Source organism: Cucurbita pepo, unplaced genomic scaffold (assembly GCF_002806865.2).
Source record: "Cucurbita pepo subsp. pepo cultivar mu-cu-16 unplaced genomic scaffold, ASM280686v2 Cp4.1_scaffold000496, whole genome shotgun sequence".
NCBI lineage: Eukaryota > Viridiplantae > Streptophyta > Magnoliopsida > Cucurbitales > Cucurbitaceae > Cucurbita > Cucurbita pepo.
The window spans coordinates 1-10,762 of NW_019646725.1; the positions used below are offsets into that span (position 1 = coordinate 1).

Here is a 10,762-nt window from a genome sequence, read left to right on the forward strand (position 1 = left end):
ACAATCCACCACTCTTGGAGGCCCAACATCCTCCCTAACACCCTGCTTGATGTCTAGCTCTAATACTATTTGTAACAATCTAAAGCCACCACTAGTAGATATTTTCCACTTTGCCTCGGTATGTATCGTCATCTGCCTCACAGTTTTTAAGTGCATCTGTTTGAGAGAGGTTTCCACATCCTTATAAGAAATGCTTCATTCTCCCCTCCAACCGTCTCCGACCGTCCTATGGTCTCGTGTTTATGTACTTGCAGCTCATATTTAAGAAGAGTACTAGAAAAAATCATCAATGGAGAAAGAGAACTCCATTATGAAGTACCCAAATTTAGACTTGCAGCAGAAGTTCAAACAAATGAAATGAAGAGAAAATGGGTAAAAAACTTAGAGTCTATGAACTGGCAGCTCATATTCAGCTACTCAAGCTTAGTGTTACGCACTAACATTCTTGCAGATCACGTTTGAACACAAAATGACAGAAAATAAACTCATAATCCGACAGATTAAGCACTCAATGATCGGCCTCAAACTAATGGAGTGAGTATTCCTTGATTATAAACCTATAATCATTCCCTACCTAATTAGCCAAGGTGGGACTTTCATCCAACATAGCACGCATTAACATTCACATTCTTGCCGCTCAAATTTGAACACAAAGTGAGAGAAAATAAACTCATAATTGGACAGATTAAGCACTAAATGATCGGCCTCAAACCAACGGAGAGAGTATTCCTTGATTATAAACCTATAAACATTTCTTAAATTAGTCGACGTGGGACTTTCATCTAACATAGAACGCACTAACATTCTTGCGGCTCAAATTTGAACACAAAATGAGAGAAAATAAACACATAATCCAACAGATTAAGCATTAAATGATCTGAAAAAGAAGGCTCAAGAAGGCTCACAGTGGGGAACTTATTGCTGGTGTAACAAATAAGCATACAGGTCTTCCCAACAGCTCCATCTCCAACAGTGACGCATTTAATGAACTTGGAAGCGCTCATCATCCAAAATAAGACCTCAAAATCCTCCAAAGAAGAACAGATTGGGGAAAGTAAAGAGAATCGGAATGGAAGTGTAAGAATGGCGGAAATGGTTAAAAGAGGGTTTTAATCGTAACATTCAAATCTCAGAGGCAAAGGTTTTGAAATGCGCGAAACGCGAAACGCGAAACGAGACTGTTTCTCTCTCTGGAATGGTACCTGAAATGGCTGAGATGGGACCCTCTGGTTGTTGCACTGCGGCCATTAATGGCCTCCAACCACACAATTCCACCTCTTCAATGCCATGTTTATCACCTCGGAAGCCAAGGGCTTTGGATTTTGTAAAATATTTAATATTAAAAAAAAAAGAATAAAATAGTATATAATATAAAATTTGAATTTCCAAATATTATTAGTTTGCGATTTGGATTAAGAGGGCGGTAAAGCTGTCAAATCATTCTCTTCCCTCGAGAATTTGAATAAATGTGACCGTAGACCGACATGTCGATCCTGTTTTAAATTATGCTAAATTAATAAAAACATCCTTAAATTTTGATGTTTTTTTTTTAATTATTCTTACATTTTTTAAAATTTTAATAATAACTTTAAATTTAAAAATAATTTTACTATGGGTTTTTGGATTAAAAAAAAAACGTTTTTAATTTTTTAAAAAGTTGAAAAATACCCTCTTAAAAAAAATATTCATAAAATTTAAAAATAGCATTAACATCTTTTAATTTATAAAAAAAATTAAAAATTATTACTATCAATATATGAATAAAAACTGTCTATAAATACTTCATAAATTATTTTCAAGCAGAGTATTTTAAAAAATATGGTACTAATAGTAAAAGTATTTTTAATTTTTTAATAAAAGTTTTGAAAATTCAAACATAAATATTTTGAAAATTTTTTTAAGTTATATTGAAGTTTAATGGTATTTTTAAAATAAAATATTAATAATTTTCATCCAAATTTTTTATAAATGAGGTGTTTATAGACAGTTTCAGTCCATATATTGACGGAATTAATGATAATTTAAAATTTCACTAATATTTTTTTAATTTTTAAAAAAATATTTGAATTTTTTTTTCAAGATATATTTGAAATTTTAATGTTTTAAAGGTATTTTTAAAATAAATAATGAATTAACTTTTTTAGAAATTTCGTAAAATATGAAAAATTATATAATTGAGAAATATTTTTATTTATTTATTTTTTTAAAAAAACCTAACTTTTACTAACGAAGATCGAGTAGAATCAGAGATGACTTGGCAACTGGAACAGGATATCCTCGCCTTTTTTCAGAAAGGTTAATCGGCTAAATTAGGGTTATCAAGGAACGGATTCATCAAGATTCTCTCCAAACAAGGATGAAGCTCAAGCAGTTAGAGTCATTCCTCGGTGAAATTCAACAGTTCTCCAATCCAAAGGTTTGATTTCGTCTGCGGTTTTCGTTCATTTCTTCATCTCCTTCCCGGATTCGGCAATTTTTGAATCAACAGACTCGAGAAAATTCGTTCCTGTTGCAGGTGGAGCTCGAGCAGTACCCAACTGGACCTCACATTGCTTCTCGCATGTTGTACACTGTATTTCTCTTCCGTCTTCTGCGTTCATCTTTCTTCTCTTTGCTTATGCTCGAATTCTTTGATTCTTAAAGGAACTGAGTGATTCAATCGAAAATCAAATTGTTTACTACAAAGGATCATATGTTTTTGTCGTATAGTATCTTTAACGATTCATTATAACACAGTGAAGTTCAAATTTATATCCATTTGCAGGTTCAGATGTAGTGATGAAACTATAAGTTTCTACGTTTTTTGCTTGTTCGTTTTATGCAATCATAATTTATTTGAAACTTTACCAGGCAGAGAATTCTTTTGGAGATGTTAGTGGCAAGATAGTAGCTGATTTGGGTTGTGGTTGTGGTACATTAGGGGCTGCAGCTGCGCTGCTGGGTGCAGAGTTAGTGCCATCTTTCCCCTGTTCCTCTGTTCTATTTCCTCTTGGTTTATTAGTCTCTTAGTGTTTCAGTTGAAAGTTATCAATCCATTTCTGATTATAAGGGAAGCGGATAAAATGTTTTTATTCGGCATATATTTGATTCGAAACATATGCAATGCTTCCAGTCTTACAATTCTTGGACAGGCATGTTACAGGAATTGACATTGATCCTGAATCTCTTGAAATAGCATCTTCAAATGCAGAGTATCTTGAGGTTCTATATTTTCATTTTATGTATGAATGCCGGAGTATCGTCTTCATTGCTCTTGTTATTTTAGTTGATCTGTTGAAAATTGCAGTTGGAAATGGACTTGGTTCAGTGTGATGTAAAGAACTTGGTATTGAGAGGTAACGAACTGGAATACCGTGCTTGCGAACTTTCTATCTTCCCACTCTCATCGGGGTCGTGCATGCTTGTAAACTATAACGTGTAGTACAATTTGTTCTAGTTTTTTTAAAAGTATGTCTTGATGAAAAATGTATTCTGTCTCTGTTATGATTCAACGAAGTGATGTTTTTCTTTGAATTCATTGAGAACAACTCGGTGTGTGTGTGTGTGTGAAAGTTTTTCTGGCTTAGTTTGATAGAATTGAGCGGTAACATTATAATGGCTATTGGTGTGTCGTGTATTCTTCTTCGAGCTTCTTGTTTGTTACTACATTTAACACATTCGGTATACGGTCAGGCCAGGTTTTTGATACCATTGTAATGAATCCACCATTCGGAACACGGCGAAAGGGTGCAGATATGGAATTCCTTTCTGCAGCTTTGAAGGTAATTACAGTTTGGGTATCCGACTAAGATGCTCGAGTACATATGTACATCATTTTCTCATTGACTCGTATTCTTTGAAATTTCTTTTCAGCTTGCATCCAAAGCAGTTTATTCTTTGCACAAGACCTCAACAAGAGATGTAAGTTTACCTGTTCAAACTCAATGCCATTTAGAACTCTACACACTGCCACTTGGTTGGGGTTGGTGTTATCTTGTTAGTTCGGTTCATTGCATGGTTACTAATGTGAGATCCCACGTTGGTTGGGGAGGAGAACGAAACATTCTTTATAAGAGTGTGGAAACCTTTCCCTAGCAAACACGTTTTACAAACCATGAGGGGAAGCTCAGAAGGGAAAGACCAAAGAGGATAATATTTGCTAGCGGTGGGCTTGGGTTGTTACAACGGGATGAATACAATGGAGCAACTATTAACTGCTTCTTTAACCTTGAAAAGGGTATTCGTGCAGCTCACTTTGTATAATATTTCCGTCTTTTCAATTCGAGGATTCCTCTCTACATTTTTCATTTTACGATATTGTAGGAATTGGATAGGAAGTGTAAACTTCATCTGTAGCTTAGTTTTGATACTGTCTTTTCCCTTAACCAATCACCCTCTGCATCTAGATTGCTAGTGTTAGCCTTCTTTTAGCAACCTGTCTGAGGAGACATGTAACGACCCAAGTCCACCCCTAAGAGATATTGTCCTCTTTAGGCTTTCTCTTTCGGGCTTCCCCTCAAGGTTTTTAAAACGCGTCTACTGGGGAAAGGTTTTCACACCCTTATAAAAAATGTTTCATTCCCCTCTCCAACCGATGTGAGATCTCACAATCCACCCCTTTGGGGTCCAGCGTCCTTGCTGATCCTCGTTCCTCTCTCCAATTGACGTGGGATCTCACAAGGCAGTTAGCTATTCAATCTAGAAAGGCCTGGTTTATTTGAATGTTCTTCCAAACAATAGAACGAAGTGCTAACCTCTTATAGTTCTGAAGTCTTTTCTTCTTCTTCTTCTTTTTGTTTATAATAATTTTTAATTTCATTGCAACAGCATATAAAACGTGCAGCTTTGCGGGATTACGGTGCCCAAAGTGCCGAGGTTTTATGCGAGGTCGGTAACTGCTTGTTGGGGTTCCAATGATATTTATGCTTCCTTCTTGCAGCAGGCTATTCATGTTATTATATGATTCAATTATAAGTCAAATCAACCTCTAGTTCTAATCTAGCCATTTGTTCCTTTCTTTCTCTTAGCTTCGATACGACGTGCCCCAACTTTACAAATTTCACAAGAGAAAAGAGGTCGACATTGCCGTGGACCTTTGGCGATTCGTGCCAAGAAGCCCCCGAGAAAATGGTGTTTAGGACAGACCTACCGTTCATGCCATTTCTCCGACGTGAGTAACGTGATCACATCAAATTTCCATTTTTGTAATAGACAAGATGAGAAGCATCAAACAGCTCCCACCATCTTTCTGTAGAATGTTCATATATTTCTTTGATGTTTGCTAAACGTTCGTTCTTTGTTTCGTAAGCATCCCAATTTCTTCGAGAGAGTCGTAATTTTGTCATGTCTTAAACGTTCAAAGACTACTATTAAAATACAAATCTGTTAGAATTTTGGACGAAAATTAGAATTTTATTATTATTTTTTTTAATAAGAAGAAAAAAACAAAGAAGAAAGCAACATTTGAAACGTGTAAAAAGCACAATCATAAAAAAAGAACAAACTAAATATGAACACATTTATTTAAAATTGCTAAAAAGACTTCAAGTCTACTTTGTTGGGTGGCAGAAGCATGTTCATTGGATTCATTCAAACTTTATGTCAATAAATTATGGGTTCAATTATGATTTAAAACTAATAAATTAATTATTTCATAATTGAATTATGTGATGTCATTCTCTCTTCTTGTTCCGAACCGTTCAACCAACGTTTTATGATTTGGTTTGGATAATCTAGATTGGTCGAGTTATCCGGTCATACGAACACCTATATTTGTATTACACTCGATATGATCTTGTATAGTAGAGTAGTTTTGGTACGCATAGTTACATAAAAATCTATAACATCTATAATACGATGCATACTCACTCAAAAATTGAACAAGCTCGAGGTTAGTTTCTTCTTAGTGGTTGATGCTTCGGGATTCTTTTGAAACAAACTATCGTTAATAATTAAATTAATAAATTTATTTAATTAGTTAAACATACTTTTCATGGGCGAAAAAGTAAGATTAGTTACATGTTAATGAGACAAGGAAGAACTATTTTCAAAATCACTTTCAAACATTAATTATCGTGTTCGATTATTATTAATCAAAGTGCATATAGGAAACAAGAAGAACTTCTTTAGGAGAATCCCTTATCTAAACAAAGGTGCATTGAATATTTAGTTGGTTTGGGAGTCGAAAGATCATGACACACACAAACTTACAAGAAGAGAGGAAAGAAATGAGTTCTATTTTCGTGAGAAAACGACAAATTCATCGTAATTATAACTTTAAGTCAGTTGAGCCATCATTAACAGGTCGACGATAAACGACGAACTTATGGCTCTAATAATATCAGGATTTAGTTTGCTACGACGCTGACTTCATATATTTGGTCTCTCCCGTTAATGTGATGCTAGAGTAAATAAGTCGTACATAACTGAACCAAAAGCACATATGAAAATTTGGGTCGGTTTATAGGTTGACATTTTTTTTATCGGGTCAACCCAACGAACTCGAAAAATAGAGTTACAGCTCATCCCTATCCTACTTTAAGATATTATAAAAATTTAAAAATATTTGACGTTTGTAACCGTGGGTACTGATGCATTATAACTTGTGAATGTTTGATATTTGAGTTTTATGAGATTTTAGTTATTAATGCAATACAGACCAATAGATTTTTTTAAAATAATTTAAAATAAAAATTAACCCGACACCCCAACCCTGGGTTGGGTTGCTTGGGCCACCAACGATTCCAATCTAACTCGTGTACACATCTAGTGAGTGAAAGATCAAATTATCGACCTTTAAAATAATAATGCTATTTTTATCTATTGACCTATGCTCGAGTTAGCTATCTACAATTATCCATATCGGTTTGGCATTAAAATGGAGAGTTCATTGTAGCCACATGATTCACCAAACCACAAACACGATGAAAATAATTGTTCTTTTAAGGGAATAAAAATCTTATATTAAATTAGTTGCTTTGCTTTCCACACATGCTTACCCATATTTTAATTAATAATTATTTTTCAATTATTTAATTTTCAATAACTCTTAAAATAANCTTTGAAAATAAATAAATAAATAAATATTTTTATTGTTAGACAAGGGTACTTAAATTAAAAAAAATTATAAATCAAATACTTGAGTTCGGTTTAAAAAAAAATTTACTCAAAAACTCATCGACTCGAAGTTTTTTATTTTTTAATAAATAAGTGAAATATTCATGATATCATCGGTTACGATCGGTTTGATTTTATGTGAAATTTCAAAAGTTCGATCCGAGTATAGCCGAGCACAGCTTGTTCATATATATATATATATATACACTATTTTGGAAATTTATATTTTTTGTTTCTCTGAAATAGAATGCGGGACCAGAACCGAAAAAGCTTATTAGTCCCCATCTCGCCCGGGGGACATCTCTACAGAGTCATATAAATTTTAGGTCTAAATAAAAAAATTCTTTAAAATAGGATGCGGGACGAGAACGGAAGAGGCTTCTCGATCCCCACCTCGCCCTATAAACATCTCAGTCCTTTAAATTTTAGGTAAGAATAAAATTTCAATAATTTAGATGACGTTTTCACATTGTTTAGTTCAATTATTAAAAAATAATTAATTAAATTATCGATATTTTAGATGATAATTAATATTTTATCTACTTTGGAACGTGACCAGAGCCACGAAATTAATATTATATTTTAAATATATTTTATTTCTTGTGAACTCCAATAAACCCTAATTATAGGCGTCTACCTATACAAATTAAAACGTAAATTCCATATGTAAAGTCAAAGTAAGAGTTGGANCATATATAAAGTCAAAGTAAGAGTTGGACACGCAAACGCGCGCGTGAAATTTGAATAATTTTCCTATTTTTTAATTTTTTTAAAAAAATTTTTAAATTTTGAATAACTTTGGTCTTCTTCGCCAATCATAATGTTTACATAATATATAATTAAAAAAAGTCATATGAATCACGATTTAATCTTATAATATTTTTATTTGAATTATTATTTTAATATAATCTCTCTTCACAATTAATCTATTGAGACTTTTCANCAGACTTTTCAATAATAAGAAACAGAAAATATAAAATAATATTTATTTTATAATTAAAAATGAAATTCTTTTTTTACATCTCAAATATTATATTTAAAAAAAAAAAAGAGGTGTGAAAGGGATTTTTTTAATTGAAGTTTTATAATTTACAATTATCTATTTTCAAATAATAATGTTATAATTTTAAAATACCGGAAAAAAAAGGATAATTTGTTGTTCGGAGCTAAGAACTGTGTCACCACACCATGGCTACTGCTTAATAGGTTGGAGAAACGCACCATCAAACGTTCAAGAGGCAATTTTATGATCGGGTATAAGTGTCTAAAGTTGTCATTGTATAAGATATAAATTTATATAATTTTATTTTATATTATAATTGTGAAAAATGGATAATTATATTATGGTAGATTAAATATTTAAATTTTTAACTACTAAAATAAAATTAAAAAAAAAAACATTTATGATTGGTAATATTATATAATAAATAAAAAAATAAAAGAGCATAAAATCTAAGTATAAATAACATAGAAATCGTAGAGACAATCTGATCCAGCGGTGCAATAATTGTTGGGACTGTGAAAAAGAGCTTAAAAAGAGGGCTTTGGAGATCTCTGGTTTCTCAGATTGCCGCCGGCGAACAACGCTTCCACTTTCTCTCTCTACCTTTTTGTTTCTCTCTCTTATGGGGAGTGGCTATTTTGGGGAGATGAATATGGGGAATAATAATATTGATAAGAGGAGAAGTGGGTCGCCGTCGTCGGCGGCGGCGGTGGCGACGGTGGTGAGGAGAGGGAGGAAGGGAGGCGGCGGCGGAGAGAAGCCGAAGCAGCCGCAGAGAGGGTTGGGAGTTGCTCAGTTGGAGAAGATCAGATTGCATGGCGAAATGGGTTGTGCGGCTTACGGCCACCCGTATCCAAATCTCTCCGCCGTAAATCTCTCCCTCTCTCTCTAAGAAGTGAAATTAAAAATAATATTTATTCTTATGATTTAGGGTTTCTTTTGTGTTCATGTAGAGCGATGACATGAGAATTGAAACGGCGTCGTCTTCATCTCCTTCCTATGGCTTCTACCAAACCTTTATGGTATCTCTCTCTCTCTCTCTAAACTCCTTCTCTCTCTAGAATTTCATAGAAATAAAAATATTTTATTACCGACGAATATTTGAATTATGAACTCGCGAATAAATAAAAACGTTTAATTGGTAAATCTGTGTATAAATTCATACTAGCAGATAATATTTAATTTATTATCTCAAAAATAAAAAAAAATGGAACATTTTCTTTAAATAAATCACATTAATCATTAAAAAAATGGATATAATTTATTTGATAATTATTGAATAAATTTTTATTTTTATTTTTATTTTTAATTATAATTTTATTTGTTTATTTTTACTTTAAATGGATTCCCAGGGAATGGGAGAACATGAAAGAGGAAGCTTCGGATATGGTGATTTTCAGCCAACAACTTCTCTAAGGTAACGTAAGATTTATTTATCCATCATAATTACATTATTATTATTATTATTATTATTTGTAAAATTTAGATATTTAATTTACTATTAATTGCTAATTTTTTAATTATTTATTAATTTGTGATAATTTAGATGGGACCCAACTCATACATTCTTGGAGACCCAACATTTCGGTCAACCAAACATGACCGGACACCTTTTCAATACTCATTTACAGGTCAGTTAATATATATTTCTCTTTAAATTAACTTAATTTTAATGTATTTTTCCACAAATTTATATGAAAAAATCTAATAAAATCTTTAGATTTTCATAATTATGCTAATTTCAATTAATTAAATGTAAAATAATTATAGAGTAATAATGTTGGAAAATGCAGGATTCAAAATACGGGAGTGATTCAATGGGATTAAGCAGCAAGAATTCTGAATCGAGTGAACTAGATTTGGAGCTGAGATTGTCAATTTAATAGAACCGGCCGAATTCTCGAACAACAGTTCCACGATCCCGACCAACAACTTACTAGGAGTATGAGCATACAAGCTTTCACGAAACCGTCATATAATTAACTCGTAATGGATTCAAACAGCTCTTTAGTTGGATACCGCACTTAAAAAAGGTAAATTTTGATAAAAGTGTAGGGTTGTTTTTGAGAAGTTTGAAACTATTGGGGAAAAAAAGAAATACAAGGGCGTGGTTTGTAAAATTGGAAAATTATAGGGTGTTATTTGTAATTATTATTTTTATATTTATATAAATATATATAAATATTGCATGCATGCACAAGTCCAATATATTTCTTTATAAATTGTGAAAGTGAAGACAAGGACTTTATTGCTTCCTTTCAGGTCTACACATATAGCAATCAAACAGTTGCACTATTTTGATTGATTTATTTTTTTTTTATTCTCTTAATTAATAGGAAATTAAAGTGAAAAAAAAATAAAGAAAAAGAAGAAAAATACATCAACTTTATCTGATTCATTGGTTTTGAGCATTCTTTTATTCAACCGTTGAAACTTTATTAAAAAAAAAAATAAGAAAAGTAATTTAATTTTATTTTTAATTTTTCGCCAAATTCTACGTTCATTTTTGCAGGGTGGGACAAAGATTGGGGCGAGGTCGGGTTGGGGACGTGGACGGAGAATGTAATTTCGCCTCGTCTCCTCCTTCATTCTCCGTTTTGTTCGGAGCAGATCCCCATGAATTCAGTCTCTGCAAACTCCTAATATTTTATTTCTAAACACGTT

The 10,762-nt window shown here is 32.5% G+C and overlaps 2 protein-coding genes across 2 annotated transcripts; both read left to right on the plus strand.

Moving 5' to 3' along the window:
* Window positions 1–2,356: 2,356 nt before the first annotated feature.
* Window positions 2,357–5,379, plus strand: LOC111785455 (methyltransferase-like protein 5). The gene is made up of 9 exons (XM_023665847.1): window positions 2,357–2,416; window positions 2,516–2,572; window positions 2,851–2,948; window positions 3,132–3,201; window positions 3,287–3,335; window positions 3,673–3,761; window positions 3,853–3,900; window positions 4,807–4,866; window positions 5,007–5,379. The coding sequence occupies exons 1-9, from the start codon at window positions 2,357–2,359 to the stop codon at window positions 5,115–5,117; spliced, it is 642 nt and encodes a 213-aa protein (XP_023521615.1). The 3' UTR covers window positions 5,118–5,379.
* A 3,307-nt stretch (window positions 5,380–8,686) lies between these two features.
* On the plus strand, window positions 8,687–9,981 carry LOC111785456 (protein SPEAR1-like). The gene is made up of 5 exons (XM_023665848.1): window positions 8,687–8,966; window positions 9,052–9,120; window positions 9,451–9,515; window positions 9,645–9,729; window positions 9,892–9,981. Exons 1-5 carry the CDS (start codon window positions 8,721–8,723, stop codon window positions 9,979–9,981), a joined length of 555 nt encoding a protein of 184 aa, XP_023521616.1. The 5' UTR covers window positions 8,687–8,720.
* The last annotated feature ends 781 nt before the right edge of the window (window positions 9,982–10,762 follow it).

Coding starts and splice junctions, on each gene's coding strand:
- LOC111785455 (XM_023665847.1), top strand. CDS start 2,357: ATGAAGCTCAAGCAGTTAGAGTCATTCCTCGGTGAAATTCAACAGTTC. Junction 3,202..3,286: donor CAAATGCAGAGTATCTTGAG/GTTCTATATTTT, acceptor TGAAAATTGCAG/TTGGAAATGGACTTGGTTCA. Junction 3,762..3,852: donor TCCTTTCTGCAGCTTTGAAG/GTAATTACAGTT, acceptor ATTTCTTTTCAG/CTTGCATCCAAAGCAGTTTA.
- LOC111785456 (XM_023665848.1), top strand. CDS start 8,721: ATGGGGAGTGGCTATTTTGGGGAGATGAATATGGGGAATAATAATATT. Junction 8,967..9,051: donor CGTATCCAAATCTCTCCGCC/GTAAATCTCTCC, acceptor GTGTTCATGTAG/AGCGATGACATGAGAATTGA. Junction 9,730..9,891: donor TTTTCAATACTCATTTACAG/GTCAGTTAATAT, acceptor TGGAAAATGCAG/GATTCAAAATACGGGAGTGA.